The sequence below is a fragment of the Lipotes vexillifer genome, unplaced genomic scaffold (assembly GCF_000442215.2).
Source record: "Lipotes vexillifer unplaced genomic scaffold, Lipotes_vexillifer_v1.1 scaffold1049, whole genome shotgun sequence".
In the NCBI taxonomy this organism is placed as follows: domain Eukaryota; kingdom Metazoa; phylum Chordata; class Mammalia; order Artiodactyla; family Lipotidae; genus Lipotes; species Lipotes vexillifer.
Window position 1 is genome coordinate 1194273 of NW_006799027.1, and position 18185 is coordinate 1212457.

Consider the following 18185-nt stretch of genomic DNA (forward strand, 5'->3'; position numbering starts at 1 on the left):
ATAAAAGAGGATAGATGGGGGGGGGGGGGGGGGGAGAGAGGGAGGGGGAGAGAGAGAGAGAGAGAGAGAGAGAGAGAGAGGAGAAAGAAGTAAGGGAGAAAGGACTCAAGAGCTGGATGTGAGTACTAAGATCTCCAGGCCTGCAAAGGGAAACAGGTGATGAACAGAAGGAACAAGACATCACAATTACCAAGAAAATTTCAGTAGGATGGCAGGGGAGAATTCAGACGATTAAAAATGTGACTGGGGACTTCCCTGGTCATCCAGTGGTTACGACTCTGTGCTCCCAATGCAGGAGACCTGGGTTCAATCCCTGGTCAGGGAACTAAGATCCCACATGCCGCAACTAAAAAAAGATCCTGCATGCCACAACGAAGATCCCTGTGCCGCAACTAAGACCCGGTGCAGCCAAATTAATAAATAAATAAATATCAAAACACAAAAAATGTGGCTCTGTGACTTGAGGATCTAGGGCAGGAAGTCCCGAGATGGTAACTAAGCTTTAGAATGCAATCAAAATGGATTTCTTTAACCAGGTAAGACAACCTCATCCATCATTGCCTGACCCGGCGCTCAGAGGTAGATGAATTTAGCGTCTGGATGGCTGAAATGCCAGCAACCACCAGCTGGGCAACCCAGGTTATATAACTAGTTCTTCACTTACACTGATAAAAAGACAGGTGCAAAAAAACAAAAAAAAAGGGAGGGTAGGAGAGGCTGGATAGTTTCTCTCCACGTGGGGCCATCAGCCCATATGTGGATCAATAATTAAGGAGTAGCCTTGATATGTTATCACTTAGAAGACAAAGAGTTCTGACATGGGCTTTCCATTGCTCAGAGTATAAAACAGAATAAAAATTAAATTGCGAGAGTCAAAACAAGAATTATCGTTTTAAGATTCATTTACATGACACCTTTCACATGATTTTCACAATGGGGTAGCAGTTTTAAGTTAGAATAAGTATGTTAAAATGTAACATAGGCAGAAAGGCAGACAGATGACTCTAAAGAAGAAAAAATATTCTATAAATCATTGTGCTTGGGAGAAAAATATGATTTATTTAACTTTTTCCATGCAGGTTTGTATATATTTGATTATTTATTTTATGACAAAAATTCACAAGAAATATTTCTTTCTAGGATGATCAACCTTACTTTTTCTCTTGATAGCCCTATAATTTTTGACAAGTTCATGTTTTAAATACCCATAAAAGTCATGTCACAGGAAGGAAAATGAATTTTGTTCCGAAGAATGAAAGAAAAACTAAGAAATCAAAGAATCAAAGAGAATGGGAAAAGATGATCCCTGGGTAGGGACATTTACGTTCACATTTTCTACAATTAGCACTAGGAAGATCTTTTTCTGAATAAATCATGCCTATCAATTTTCATAACTTACTAGTTTCATTTAGGTCCTATAAACATTTATAAGGGAAATAGTACCTTCTTGGCTTCATAAAGGACATGTTTATGTATGTATGCATGTATGTATCTATATGTATCTATGTATATATCTCCAATGAAGATTTGATACTTTCTAGAGATTATCATAAAAACATAATTTATGGGCTTCCCTGGGGGCTCAGTGGTTAAGAATCCGCCTGCCAATGCAGGGGACACGGGTTCGATCCCTGGTCCGGGAAGATCCCACATGCCACAGAGTAACTAAGCCCATGTGCCACAGCTCTTGAGCCTGTGCTCTACAGCCCACAAGCCACAGTTACTGAGCCTGCGTGCCACAATTACTGAAGCCCGAGTGCCTAGAGCCTGTGCTCCACAACAAGAAAAGCCACTGCAATGAGAAGCCCGCACACCCCAACAAAGAGCAGCCCCCGCTTGCCACAACTAGAGAAAGCCCACATGCAGCAATGAAGGTCCAACGCAGTGAAAAAAAAAAACCAAACAAACAAAACAAATTTATGTATGAAAAGTTAGCTGAGATTTGACTTAAGATACTCAGAGCACTAAAAGCTTTAATAATTTCAGATATGGCATATGGCATGAGTATTTATTCAAATAAATATATATATTACATGTATATAAATATTGATATATGTATAGATAAATGTATATATGTATTTATTAAGAAACAAAACACAAGCAAATCAGGGATAAAAAAAATGATGGAATTGTAACTAAATAAGCAATAGATATTTTGTAAGCATAATTGGGAGCTTACCTATCTACTCTTTTCTCTAAATTCTTAACACTGTAGTATAACATTTTGGCAAAATGTTGATAATTATATATGATGGGTATTGGGTATATGGTAGGTTAATAAACTACAGTCTTTATATATGGTTGAAAATTTTTATAACATCTATAATTTGTGCATCTATAACAGCGATCAGCAAACTATGGGCCAAATCTGGAAAATCTGACTGGAACATAGCCATGTCCATTCATCTGCATATCCTCCATGGCTTGCCTTCACACTACATCAGAATTAAGTAATTGCTCCAGAGACTGTTTGGTGTATAAGATCTACCATATTTACTCCCTGGCTCTTTACAGAAAGAGTTTGCTGACTCTTGATCTATAACATGGATTTCATTCATGCAAGTGGTATGTTTGTCAAAGAAACTTTTAACAGAGATTTTGTTAAGTAATAAATTAATAAGATTCCTAAATGAGGATCACTGAGATTCCTAACATCATAAACTCATCATTTAGCAGGAATAAAAACTGAAAATATCTCTCACTATACAAAGTAGGGGCAAGAGAGTAGTTTTATTTACACACACAAAAAATCAATGTCTCTAAATTTTAAATAATTTTTAAATTATTTTAAATGTAAAATAATAATTTTTAAATTATTTTAAATGTAAAATAATAATTAAAAAATAGTATTTTGAAGCTCCTTATATAAATCTTTTAGGTCATTAGGATACTTTGCTTATTTTTTATATTCAAGGATTAAACTATTAGAAACACAATTCTCTTATTCCTGTTCCTTCTTTTGTTGCAGAAAGTAAATTTACCCCCCAAATGTCATAGAAGATTCCTAAATCCAGGAATAAAAGGGGAAATCATAATCATACTATTTTCCTAAGGTCTATTTTTCTACTCTTACCTACTAATACCTCTCTCACCAAAAAAAAAAAAAGGAGAGGATGTCTTTTGCAAGGGCAAAGGGAGATGGAATTCAATTTTCATTATGAAAGGCTTACAGCTAGACAGATGATCTACACTAAAATGCCACTGTGACTCTACCAAAAACCTTTGGACTAAACTGTAAAATCATGATAATCTTAGCAATTCAAGTGAAGTGAAGAAAGAAAGATAACTGAAAATCTGTTCACTGTCTAATACTGGAGGATGGGAAGGATTCAGTGTAGATATTTTATTCATTGTAGATTTAAAAGCAATAGACCAGAAAGTACTTTGATGTCTATGTAATAATTTTTTGTCCCACGTTTTTCCAATTTAATTCGGTACGATAGATCGCACATAGTATTTTATAAATGCTTTTTATCTAGGATCTAACTAATATTCTAAGGCACTATGAAAGCAGATGATTCAATCAGATGATTAAAATCTGCCTTCTCACCATGAAAGTTATTTAATGTTCTCAGTTGAAAACTGGATATTATTATTTTTTAATCATAATAAATTGTTCTTTTCCTGTTAGTGAGTTGGTTAAATTAACTATTTTCCTTACTTTACCTAATTGGCGTATTATATAAAGTCATGTTCTTTAATCTGAGCAGCTCGATTTGTTTTTTATAAACATTAACTTGAACAGGGGTTACTTCTTGAGAAGTACTGAATATCATTAACTCCAAAAACGAATTACTAATTTACATATGTAAACTATCAAATAATGTTTTTCTTTAGTCCTGCTTCAGAATTCCAATGAATGTTATGTTTGATAAAAGAAATAACTACTTAATAAGGGCTGAGGCTATTGTTAATTGCCCTGCACTACAGTTAATCCAATGATTTATTGGACGTAGTTTTTACAATCTATCTTTACAGAATGTGAAAACTCCAGCCATGTCCACAATTATCTTTACATATGTATGTGGGATACACATTTTTCAAGAAGCCTAAAACTAATTACTACTGCAGGTTACAAAGGTGAATTGAAGCTAATTAGTGCTAAGTGGTGTAACTAAATCATACTGGAGCTAGAATAATTAAAACTCTATTCCAAACTTATAATAATAAATCAAAACGCTCAATTGTACAAAGCACATGGCTTTAATTACACATAAAGACTTTCCTCTGACTATTGTCATAAAATAACATATAAAATCTACTATCATGTAAAACCCAGTTCAAAATAATCCATTGTTCTTACGGAATGATTTAGGCAGCATCTTAGAAGCAAGCCCTAAATAGCTAAAAACAAAAACAAAAACAAAAACAAGGGCTTCCCTGGTGGCGCAGTGGTTAAGAATCCGCCTGCCAATGCAGGGGACACGGGTTCAAGCCCTGATCCGGGAAGATCCCACATGGCATGAAGCAACTAAGCCCATGTGCCACAACTACTGAGCCTGCGCTCTAGAGCCCATGAGCCACAACTACTGAGACTGTGAGCCACAACTACTGAAGTCTGCGCTCTAGAGCCTGCGAGCCACAATTACCGAAGCTCACACACCACAACTACTGAAGCCCACGCACCTAGAGCTTGTGCTCAACGAGAGAAGCCACCACAATGAGAAGCCCACGCACCGCAACCAAGAGTATCCCCCACTCGCTGCAACTAGAGAAAGCCCGCATGCAGCAATGAAAACCCAACGCAGGCAAAAAATAAATAAATTAAAACAAAAAACAAAAACGAAACCTTCAAGCAGGTTCACAAAGATAAGGATGCAATATATAGTCTAATTCAATGTTAGGTAACTACAAACTAATGCTTGCATCAGAAAAAGATCCAAGCTTTTCTGAGTGACTAATGAGAGCAATACTAGACACTGTCCTTCAGTGAAAATATTTATATTTGTGCCATTATCCGTCAAACGAAAATCACCACTTTGAGAATCATGTTTTGGATGTTAACCTAAGCATCAGATAGATGACTGCGAAACAAAGAATCCACCCTAAGAGATCACGTTTTCAGGATTTTGACTTTTTTTATAAATTGTGACAAAACATTCCTACACAAATATAATTAAGAAGATCTAGGTTGTTTTAGTGTCTCTGAAGCACTAAATTATATTTCCATTTAGTATGTACTACAGTGATAAATTTCTTCTCACAGAAAACTTTCATTTTCTTGTACCATTTGATTTCCTACTATGATAACATCCGTGCCAGCCTGGAATATTTATGTTTACGTGCTATGTGATTGGCAGCCCTATAATTATGATAAGCTCCTTGGACCACAGTTTCTATGGCAACAGTCTAAGTGTCCATTCTTACCTGCTTTCTGGTCATCCACTGTATTGAGTTTAGTCTCGTCAGCTACTGTTAAAAGGTAAATGTATAATGGTTAGCCCAGTTAGTCCCACAGCCCAACATGCTTCAACCATTCCCAGATCTTTTCAGTTAGGTGATAATTCTTAGGTAATATTTCATGCAAAATATATGAAATATCAAGCAAACATTCATAATCAAAAAAAAGGGGGAAAAAGCAGTGTCTCCATGCAATGCCAGTCATCTCATTTCACAGACACGTGTGTTATTGATATGTTAGCATATCATAATTAGCCAGGCAAGGAATAGCCCGATTTTTCTTTTATGCATGGGATAAATGAATGTTTTTAGTCTCGAAGTACAAACAGCCACCAGAGAACAGCATAAATACGTTATAGTTGATTAACAAAGGTTTTTCTAATCATTCAATTGGTGTATGGATATAATTAATTAATTAATTTGTTTGTTTGTTTGTTTTGGTTTTTGGTGGATTTGGATTTAAAAAGAGACACTACATGATCGGTGTCTGATTGAACAACTAGGATTATTTTCCTCCTCTCATTTGCTTCCAAATACTTTCTACAATAAATATGCTCTCAAATTATGACTCCAGTTAAAGGCCTTAATTATCAACACATAAGGGTTTCTATCAAATAAACCTTAAAGGACAGCAATGGAAGGAAAATATCACGAAGTAACCAAACTCTAGACATGGATTGAGATAATGGTTTCTCTCCAAAACGTCTTCTGGTTCAAGCATCCCCACAACCAACCAAATCATATTCCAATGAAATTGGTTTTAAGCAGCCAAAGTGTTAAAACATTTCGTTTTTTTCAAATAAAGATACATGAATAGAGCATGATATGCACATGTGTTTGTTTCTTTTCTCATCAGAAAACATATATATTAACATATTGCACATGATGTAAACATGCCACTTAGAAGTATGGTTATCTCAAACTTGGAGAAAAACTAATTTTTGCCAAATTGCCTCATTTCGCATTTATTTTCTCTATTGCTCACAGTAAACAGACATGTGTTTGGGACCATCGATTTTCATCTGAAAGCATCTAAACCGTATTTAGATAAAGATTCATGGAGATTGTACTCACTACCTAAATCCATGCTTTTTGATTTTCGCGTTTTAACGAAATCCAATTGACTGGCATCTGAAAATTGCTTTGTGCGTTTTTCTGACATACTCTGACGTCCAAATCCCTCTCGTTGAAAAGCAAGAACTGGATCGACGTCTGGACTCAAAGAGCTGGTGTGAAGAGAAAGAGAAACATAAAAACATTTATTGAAAATAAGAGACATGACGTTCAGGAAAGTTCATCTACACCTGTGTGTATGAATGTGTGTATATGGATATTCCTCAGAAATATTTAAACTAAATAGCACAAATATAGTCCATCAAAAGAACTGTGGTTGTGTAGGAGGTGACGGGAAAATACGACATTAATTTACATTTAGAGCAATTCCTTCTCCATGTGAGAAAGACTGAATCTTTGAGGAAAACTTTCATATATTAATACAAATACTGGCAGCAAATTAGTGACTATATGAATTGCAACTGAATAGAAGTTTTGAAAAGGGTATGTTCTGCAGACTTGTGGTTGACGTGGGGGAGGGATGGATTGGGAGTTTGGGATTAGCAGATGCAAACTATTATATACAAAACGGATAAACAACAAGGTCCTACTGTATTGCACAGGGAACTCTATTCAATACCTTGTGATAAACCACAATGGAAACGAATATGAAAAAGAATGTATATATGTACACTGAATCACTTTGTTGTACAGCAGAAATTAACATAACATTGTAAATCAACTATAGTTCAATAAAATAATTTTTTTTTAAAAAAGGATATGTTCTGGTCATTTTATATATCCTTTATCTTGTGTTTCAGAAAAAAAAAAAAAAACACCTTTATGGCATGCAGTTTTATGAGGATGTAGCTTCTCTGCAATACTTAATCAACTGAGAAGAAATCAACTCAACAAATCACGATTAGATCCTATTCTTATGAAAGTGTGGTGCCGGGTACCAAAGTCAAAGTAATAAATAAGAAAAGATCTCTATTCCCTAAGAAAAATATCAAACCCGAAGCACACATAAGACTGTGTGGATGCATGGATGGGAGACTGACTGGTATTCCAGGGAGTCAGGAAAAGCGTGACTAAGTCTGGATGGCATTTGATCTGTGTGACACCAACACAGTGGCTCCAGCAGAGATGATGAAACACAGGGCAGATCAGTGGTAACAGGATACAGTATCAAGTGTTTTCACAATGGAAGTGGCAGGGGAATTGGTCCTATTTGTAAATCCCACTAACACTTTCAGAAGCACCACCAGGTGTTGGGAGCCCAGCCCCACAATGACGTGGTTTTTCTCTATGCTGAGCACCGTGAGTAAATAGAGAGCTCTCCTGTACCAGTGTGGAGCCACCTTGCCTACATGGCCAGGTAGGAGAACATCCCTCCACAGCTCACTGGACACGCGAGAATGTGGTGGCCTCTCCACTACGTCAGCTTCCACTACACAAGCCCTCCTTATGCTTCTGCTGGAAACCAGCTTCTCTAATCCTGTATTGGTCCTATGGGAATGACCATGCATATTGATAAAAGGGTAGTGATCTGGTTTGGATATACATCAGAAATTTAGCTGCAATTCACTGTGCATGAAATGACAGATGGCATTAGGGAAAGGCTAAACCAAAAACTGCGACAAGGAAGACATGAAGGCAGTGCTTTGCCATCAGGTGGTGTGGCCTGAACGCTTTGAGCCCCTGTGTCTTCATTGGCTCCGTGAAGAAAAGAGTGGCCCCAACCACTGGCCGGGCCACTGAGAGAATTCAAGGACACAAGGGGAAAGCCCTCAGTAAACTGCAGACCACCATGCAAAGTAAGTTATTATTAGCCGACAAAGACTTGCTATCTCAAATTTTCAAAGTTATGAAAACTATGATAACGGAAACAGGGTATTTAAAAACCAACCATCAACCAAAACCTCCAAAAGGAAATGGACGATCCCTCTCCATCTTTTCCACCAAGTACAGAGCAGGGCCCGGGGAGGAGGCAACGTGGGTGCCTGGGACTCAGAATTCAAGGGAGCTCTGATCTCAGGGTCCTGTGAGTTCAGGGGCCACACCTGAGAGTGAGGAGCTCCTTACGTTTGCTCCCCTGGGCACCCAGCTTGCTAACCCTTGTTCTGGCTCAGGGACTGGGAGCTCAGCCCAAAGCAAAAACGATTTTTTTATGTAAAACACTACGTTATATCCTAATCAATGTTATTTTGTTTGCATCCTACACTAAATCTTTTCATTTTTAATATATCATATCTCATCTGTAAAGCCTGGAATAAATTTGACGTTCCAGGAAGAAGCAGGGTCATGTTCACCTTGAAGCCTTAGGTGCCCCTTCTCATACTACTCTGCTCATACCCTATGTGTGTATGTATATACATGTGTGTGCATAGCTCCAGCATATATTACGTATATAAGTATAGACTGCTTTTGCATATTTCTTAAATATATATGTGTGTGTATATTATGCTTATATAGTAGTATCCACATACTACTATGCTTATAATTTCCAGGGCACATACACCCCAATTCGAAAACACAGTCCTAGAAAATTAAAACCTATATGGTGAGAACAATTTTGCAACAATAAACACTAAATATGCTATTTGAACTAAGAGTAATTCTTTTTGTTTGTTTGTGCATTTTGGCTGCGCCATGAGGCATACGGGATCTTAGTTCCCTGACCAGGGATCGAACCCGCGTCCCCTGCAGTGGAAGCTCGGAGTCTGAACCACGGGACAGCCGGGGAAGTCCAAGAGTAATTCTTTTAGATACTGAAAGTTGATCTCTCCGACCATCCTGCACATGCTCATCAACACTTTTCTGTATCGTGTGAATTACACTAAAACCTGAATTCCAAAATAGGCATCAAGTGTGTGAACAGAGTGAATCTGCAATACATTTTTAATAAAAATTATTGGTTAAAGGTTTTTCAAAGAAGTACAAATTTTTGTTCCTGAAAGCCACATATTGCCGTATTTTTTAAACTAATTTTATATCCTCCGAAATTATGTTGTCACTAAGATGAGAATTTGCTGTTTTACCTTCTTCACCTTAAAAACGTTGTTATGTTCCCTAAATCAATTCATGGATTGAAAACAAGTATATTCTATCAATTAAGAAACGCAAACTTTAGCCATTTGACATATTCAGCCTTCCACAATCGTGCAGCGAACTGTACACATACACAACTGAAAATGGCAAATGAGTTTTTGAGTGAATAAGAATCTTAAAATAACTAAATATTCTTAAACCATAACATAATTAATTCTTCCCATTAAACTAATTTCAGACACAAGAAACAATACGCTAGCATACTTAGCAAGTTAGTCTGCAGGACTGACAGCTGATTCTTTAAAGAATGTAACCATACCCTGACCTCCCCCCCACAAAGTTATTAAAATTCCAGTTATTAATCCTGCCTTATTGCCCTTTTGTTTTCATAACATTTTCATCAAGGATTAGGGAGATACTGTCATGCTGGAAAAGCTTAATTTTTCTGCCGTGATTCAGAACAGCTGCCATTCTTGTTTGGATAACCCTTCATTCATATACTTTTCCAGCCCCTGCACATTCCCCACAGCAAAATCATACAAGTCCTCACTGTGTTATGAATCCCCTTAGGGAGATTAATGCCACACTCCAGCCCTGCTCGTTGTTTGTTGACTTTCACCAATACAGCATTTCTTAAGGCCCCAAACATCTATTCCTACGGCTGCCTTCAAAATTCCTCATCACGGTGGAGACTCAAAAGGTTTTTGTCCCTTCGATGAATACTGCAAATATCTAATCCTTACCGTCTCTGTCATTGCTTTCACTTTCAGAAAGAGATATAAACCGCAGCGGTAAATGCTACAGCGTCTGATTCAGGTGGGTTTTTACTTTGTATGGTAGCTCCCCCTCTACGCCGAACCAAAAAACGCGTTCAAAGGTAAGCTGTTATCACACGGGCTTGAGTGTAGCTCAATGCCACAACACTGAAATATCATTTTGCTGATGGATTCTTAAAAGACCCCAGAGAAAGGGCAATAAGAAGATTCTGGTATAATGCTTCACATGGTTGTGTTCATTATCACTACAGCCTTCCAAGGTCATCCCTGGCAGGGACTGTCCTTTCGCTTATTGATGTATATAATTACTAGGCACGCAAATGAAGACACTCATCCACATTTATGTGCCACACATTGGCTCAATAATATCAAATGCTTTCTTCTATTTTGAGAGATAAAATAGCCTTAGACTGCCCCTGAAGTCATAATGTTAGAAGTAAGTACAGAGACTAGTCAAGTTATAGCGCTCTAAAAAGAAAATCTGAAAAAGCCTCTTCCCACTCCCAGAACGTAACAACTACTAATTTGGCCAAAGTCATCTAATTGTGACAAACTCTCGGTCACCAAAGGGATTTGCTTAGAATTTATTTATGGAACAGAAAAACAATTCGTCGAATTAACACAGATCTGAAATAAAAGTTTCACTTGTGAAACTTAACTTAAATGAGTAGAGTTTGGGGGTTAGTGGTAGTTTTCTTGTTGGTTTGGCTAAACTCTTAACGATAGCACTGAAAAGGCTGACACAGTTGGGCAGGTTTATGAGGCTGGGGGGAATCTTTTGCTTAAGGAGTGACAACTACGAGTATTAAATCGTTATTATTAAATCAGAACACCGCTATAAAAGACATTGATTCACTGTGCTCGGTGACAGACTGTTTAACCCTAAAATCAAGTGTGACTGCATGTGTAACCGATGTTTCCCAACAGTGCTCTTACCACTCTGCTGACTCACTGATGCCGGCCTTGGCCCACGCGCCAGTGTCCGTTGTCACAAATCCTACATCATCGTGGGAGCTGGAAGACGACTGGTCAGAGAGATGTGGGGGGAGTACTGGCAGCCTGTCATCCTCGATAATGACAGTGTCGTCTTGGGGCATATTCACCGTGGGGGACAGCTGGTATTTACCTGTCCAGTGGAAAAAAACAAAGAGATATTCTAGACATCCATCTAAGGGTTATGGATATGAATGTTAATACTTTGCTACATTAGAAAAAGTCTAAATTTCCAAAATCTGCTCAACCTGGTAGGACAAAATGGAATTAAGTAAACTTATTTTTCATAGATGAATGTCAAATGGAGACCTCCGGTCTATTCCTTCCTCTGACACGACAGCTATGGTGCTCTGGGTGTGGTATTCTATGTCTCTGGTATTAAGTTTCCTAAGGCCAGAGATGATCTCCAGAATGACTTCTAATGTGAAAATGCCACATAGATTTGAAGTCGTTTATAGTCCTTTGAAAAATTTTACGAGGAAATCTGGAGGGAAGCCCTGCAGACTTACATCAATCATTCACTCATTGACTAGCTGGGCACCTACCACCTGGCAGGTTTGTAAGGAAGACTTAATCTCTGCCTCTCAATGGCTCACACCTCAGAGAAGGAGATAGATAAAGTAGTAATTGATTGGTGCTCTGAGTGATGTGCCAGAAGTGCCCTGGCATTCACTAGTGCTGGCAATTGCCTGGGTAGCTGAAGGAAGAGGATGCTGGGAGTCTTAAAAAAAAGTCAACATCCGAGATGGGTTTTGAATGATTAATACGATCTCTTCTACTGTAAGAAACGATGACATTGGTTTTAGACATCAGCAAGAACATCATTAAATGCATGATGGAGAAAAGTGCACAGTGCACTCAGGTGACACTTCAAAGATGAGCCTTGTGGGGAGATGGTAGGAGTGATATTAAAGAGAAGAGATTAGGATCTCACTGCCCAGAGGTTTTTCAGGCCAAGACAGGGGAGCTTGTAAATTTTGATTTATTCAATTAGGATATAGTGTTCTCGGTAAGAAAAGGCCCAGAACTGTCCACATTGATCAGTTTCTTTCAGTAAAATCTGCTCAGGTTCCAGGATCGGCATGATAGGCGTTTATCTTTCCTGGGATAAAATTATAATTCAGGGCCCTGAATCCTTAAAGATAAAGCTGGGGTCCAAATGTTGCCATCTTCCTCCCCAAAACACCTATAGTTCTTCTGGCTTCCTCCTCAAATCTTGGGCCATATTTCCTCTGAGCAAGAACTCATGGGCGAAGCTTCGGTTCACATGGATATCTTGTGAAAGGCTGTCCTCAGAGAAACATGCATCACGGTGTGGTGTCGCCCTACTGGCCTGTCTCTCCCAACAGAGCAAGGAGAACGGACAGTTTCCCTGTCACCTTACAGGAGGATGGAAACACTGTCATTTCAAGTCCAATGTCCACAGCTGTTAAGTCAGCTCTCCCGGTTCCTACGCAAATAAAAAGGATTGCTGCACCTTCCCAATCCTACCACCGTTTCAAACAGGATGCCCTTGTCCTTTACGAGTAATTTCTTTTAAAAATAGCACAATAGCAATGTGAAGACAGTTCATGAACATTTTCACATCTGTCTTAAGATCTAATTTTTAAACATTCACAAGAATGTGTAAACGATATTTTTCGTTTTAACACCATTTTGGAAACTGGGAGATGGCATATATAGACTTGAAGGATTTTTTAAAATATATATTATTCTAGACATTTCAACAAAGGAGCAAACATTAAGTTGATCTTTTCAGGACAACCCACAAAAGCAAACTTGCTAGAAATTTCAAATGCAATCATTACTTAGCATCAACTACTCTATTACGGAAATAATATATGTTCACTGAAACCTCTACTCAGCAAATTATCATGAAAATACTCTATTTTGATTTGAAATGCATCCATTTTGACAAATTGTGAAAACTAGCAACTGTTTATAAACGCTCATGATAAAAATGTAAATCAAACTTAATACTTCATTGCTTCCCTTTCCTGAATTCAAATCACTCCTTTATGCCTACTTGAGTTTTAGGATATTAGTACAGAAAGACAGAAATCTGTTCAATAAAATATCATTTATAAATAAGATCGGACATTCCTGCACTACTACCTAAAGAAACATTTCCTTCCCAAAACATACTTTTTTCCCCCCAAAAGTGTACAGAATGACAAATCCAAGTTATCCCTGGTAGCTCACCACTGACAAGGCACATGTCACAGCATTAAATGCCATGTCCTCACACAGGCAAAATTTATTGGAAGAAACTATATTGATATAATATAGCACATTCATTTCTAAACACAAAAACAAAAATGTTTATGCAATATATTCTGAAAGATAGTCTAGCAAGCAGTATGGAACACAGAATGGTTTTTCATGTGACAGTCCTTTTTCATGTTGTTTTGAGTAGAAATATTGTTCCTTAGGTGATCTAAAAATTTATACCTAAAGAAACTGCAGGAAATGTCCCTATTAACCGTAAGACAAGGATTCAGCTTTTTTTCTTTCCCCTATGATTCTGGAGGCTAATATTTCAAAAGACTTGAGAATATATGTTTTCCACTTCTTAACATACTTGTGACGAACAGTGTTTTGGGATGCGGCTCCAAGAATATATTGGGGGGTAATGAACTAAGCTATCAAGCTACATATTCTACCAAACTCCCCTTAGAATAACTCTCAATTATGTTTGCAGGTACTTGGCATGTCCTAAATGTGAACCCTTCGAAGGGTGACTTCAGAAACCTTTGATCCGGTTTTTAATGAATAAACTTTCCTTTCCTCAACTAGTTAACCAACAAACTAAGATTTAGACTGTAGCCGAGTGAAACAATGAGATGCAGAATGACTGTTTACTAAACATTTATTCATTGGTACATTTACATAGAAGGCAACACTATGTGAAATGAGAAACCTTTTGCCAGAGATTTGACTCACAATAAAAACAACCTTAATATTCCATTTTTCTACGTTGACTTTCTAACAAGATCAAAGTATTCTGAACAGAATTATTTTTTAAACTCACCACAATGTATCAATATAAAAACTACTGAGATTACATTAAAAAATGGAGACCACAGATTTCAGTTGTGCTTTAAACGGAAAAATTCTTCAGATAAAAAAGGTGGAAAACATTTAAGGTTCCATGCTCCCAAATGTCAGCTTGTGGTATGTCCTATGAAGTGAACACGCTGGTGAAATTAGCTACACCTATTACCTCTATGGTTATTAGTAGTACTAGTTAAGACAGTCCAGCAATTTGTAAAATATTTTTAAGGCTTTTAAAAGGAAGAAATCCTATGTAGCCTTGCTACAGATTTCTTTTTGATAAATATCCAAAATTACTCCTTGAAAATCCATGATAGTGGAAAGTCAGCCAATACAGATGACACTTGGAGAACTCTTGCCTTTGGCTGAGACTCTGGCTGACCCCACCAAGAGCTAAGGAGATCGATCAGGTTCCAGTAATGTGGGACTCGTGACTCAGAAAAATATGCATCGCAATTCTGGTTCAGAAACACAGAAGTCTGGGGCTTCAGACCTGTCACTTAACTTCTTTGGGCCAGAATTCCCCTGAACAGACGTTTAGTAGGTTGGAGTACACGATTTGTAAGGTTGTTGCAAAGATAACTTTGATTTTTAAATCACAGTTGTTGCCAGAATGGAAGATTCTGTTAGACTGTCTAAAGCCAGTTGCTTGAAAATGTGGGTACTTAAAAATGGATGTCAATAAAGGATGAATGTCACTAACACTTACTGTGTGATCCCAGTCTTCCTCAGAGACGGCTATTTTTAGAAAGAGGAAAAAGCCAAGAACAAAATAAAACAAAAATCGTCATGGGATCTTGGGACTTAGTTCTTTTATCTGTTAAGTGGGAAAGTGTAGCTGATGACATCTGACACGCTTCCAACTCTAAAATCTCTTCCTTTTTTGGTCTATTTTTTGGAAGCTTCTCTCCTGGGTTAGGTTCCCATAGAAATGAGTCAGAAAGCCTCAAAGCTCCTTCTGGGTCTAGCGTTCCACAGGAGGAATATGCTACATGAAAATTCACCCTGTCCACATAAGATTAATCACTTCTTAATGTAGTCAGCTGGAATTTCAATACAAAGTTCTATCTGAATCATAGCAGATCACGGAGCAGATACCACCACCTCCACTGGTGTCTACACAGGAGATATCCTAAAGGTACAGAAGACAACCACTAACCAAACAAGATCTGAAAATTTTCCATGCACCCAGATACTGTGCCCAGCAGTAAATACTGCTGCTATTGGTTTAGGTTAACTGGAAGTCAATGCTTTAATTTCTTATATTTGGTACCTGGCTTTGGTATCTTGTTGCAAGGTACTATCTTTGCAAGATTTCTAACTTTAAGTGGAAAGTGATGTTACGAACACTGTCTGTTTCTTAGGGCCAATGATGCTGAAATAGGGACTGACAAAGACTGAGGAATTCTCGAATTTGTAAAACTCAAGATAAATCAAATTAAGCATATACATTTCTCAGAGTAAAACAACATGGGATCCCTAGTTTCCCATACAACGTGTAAAAAACTATCTTAAGAAAATATCCAAATCATTCAACATCAATTTGGCCTACCAACGAAGAGTAAGGAGTCTGTCACTGCCCCCCACCCCAGCCCAAAAGGCCACGCACAGTACATCACAAAGCACAGAGCTGGAAGATTACTGCCCCAGCAGAAGCATCTGGAATTTTCAAGTCCATTACATCTCTAGCAGAGGAAAGGGAAAACAATGCCAACTCTAGTGCAAACTTAAGAGGACTAACGAGGCCACAGCTAATAAAATCAGAGCAATAGACTGAAGAAAAAGAAAGAATCCTCAACCCATATATACAGCACTTCCAAAGGTCACTAGGTGAATTGCGGGGGGGGGTTTGTTTTTTAGTTTTAGTTTTTCGCCTTCCTCTGAAGCATCAGGGATTGGAGTCAGGACGCAGGTTACAGGAACTGGTGGACCAATGGTCTGATTCAGTATGGCAAGTCCTATGTTCCTATAATAAAGGGGAAATTACAGCGAATCACTTTGTATGCACACAGATCCAGGGAACACATACACTCTCTCGCTCAAGGGGTCTTGAATTTTCATCAATAACAAAGTATTTAACTGGCTTCCCTGGTGGCGCAGTGGTTGAGAGTCCGCCTGCCGATGCAGGGGACACGGGTTCGTGCCCCGGTCCGGGAAGATCCCACATGCCGCGGAGCGGCTGGGCCCGTGAGCCATGGCCGCTGAGCCTGTGCGTCCGGAGCCTGTGCTCCGCAGCGGGAGAGGCCACAGTGGTGGGAGGCCCGCGTACCACAAAAAAAAAAAGAAGTATTTAACAAAGATAAAGTGTCACAGCACAACCAGGAAAGTAGGGAAAACCCCACCACAGTGAGGAGAGTGATCATTAATAAGCAAAGGTTAACCTGACAAACTATGTGCAATGCCTGTCACCTGACAGGTGCGCAATATCTTCAGCATCCTTCCCCAACTTGCACTATGTCAAGCAGGCCAAAAGAAAACTGTTGGCAAAATTCAGCCAGAGAGCTGGCACGTCTTCATTCTACACGTCACAAACTAAGAAATAAGGAATTTAGCAATTTTTCCAAACAAGAACGCTAGAAGGATTAGAGGAAGAACAACAGAAAATTCTACCAGTCACGTTCACGTATTTTTCCTATCATGCCCGCTAGAAAGTTCTTTGACGGCAGACTGATTCTCACTTGTCTTTGTATCTACAGCAAAAGTATAGGCACAATGTCTTGCCAACAGCAGGCTTTCCATAAACATCCACTGATGAAGGAAACAAATTCCTGTTCCAGTGAAGCTTCCTAATGGAGACGTGAATTGTATTAAATCTCCATTAAGTGTGCTCAAAGTGGAGTTAAGTTTAGGTTGCACTTCATATTAGAGGCTTGCAAAACACACCAGCAATAAGTGTTTTATGTCACGTGCTATTTTAATCAAAACAGCTTCTTATGTGTTAAATTTGACAACTCTCACAAGTGAATCCCAAGATAAGCAACTCAGTAAATCAAACCACTCTGGTGGCAAAGCAAGTCTTTATTAACGGGACCTGTTAGCAGAGAGCTGAAACGGCTGCAGAGCAAGTGCTAATCACCTCATTCCTCACTGGGGGCCACGCAGACACTATGGTGCTGAATGCAAACAAAGGATGTGAAAAACTAGTTTCAGGATTTTCAAATGAAGGCTTTGAAAAAGTCAAGATGCAATTAAAAAAGGGTAACACCTTATTAAGTACAAACCACAAAATGTGAATATTCACATACATGCATATACATATTTTTCCCCTCCCTCCAAACAGTGCTATTGTAAACATGTAACTTTTGAATCCTTCTTGCCATAAGCCACTAAATTTTGATTTAAAAACAAAACCACAGCTTCACTTATCGTCTCAGACATGCTAAGAATATCTTCATCACTGGAAAACACTTCAGTGTGATCCCCTTCTTTTTTCCCTTTCCCACGTTACAGGATCCAAAACTCACTTAACAAAATCAATGTATTGACTTCCTCTCTTCACATTAACACTTCCTGAATGATTATGATGAACCTGCTCCTCTTCCCCTTGAAAACATGGGCCTCCTTCACATTAATATTACATTAATAACCTCTCTGTGAACCAGTAAAAGCATACAAACAAGATGTGATCAACAGGGTTTTACCTGACTCACCCATTATCCTGCTGAGCACAGCATTTCTTGTGGGTGACTCATCAAGAAGCCCCTCAAGCCCGCTGTAGAGGGAGTGGGAAATCCTTCGTTCTCTATCATCCAACACCGTTTCAATGGGCAGCTCAGGTCCAGAGGGGCTCCCAGGTGACTTGAGCTGCAGAGAGCGGGGTGGGGGGGGGGGCGAGGGAAAGTCAGGACTGGAGGACCA

The 18185-nt window shown here is 38.5% G+C and overlaps 1 protein-coding gene across 13 annotated transcripts in view; it reads right to left on the reverse strand.

The window, feature by feature from the left end:
• The window catches only part of PARD3 (par-3 family cell polarity regulator), a 652430-nt gene that overhangs the window by 229400 nt on the left and 404845 nt on the right, over positions 1-18185 (reverse strand). For 4 of the 13 annotated variants that reach the window (XM_007471331.1, XM_007471332.1, XM_007471330.1 and 1 more), the window contains 4 exons: positions 17978-18131; positions 11217-11406; positions 6565-6626; positions 5368-5412 (listed from right to left, as the gene is read on the reverse strand). In XM_007471331.1, the coding sequence (XP_007471393.1) occupies positions 5368-5412; positions 6565-6626; positions 11217-11406; positions 17978-18131 (451 nt within the window). Of the gene's footprint in view, positions 1-5367; positions 5413-6474; positions 6627-11216; positions 11407-17968; positions 18132-18185 lie in introns of all 13 variants that reach the window. The other 9 variants (XM_007471328.1, XM_007471327.1, XM_007471336.1 and 6 more) reach the window with 6 other exon arrangements.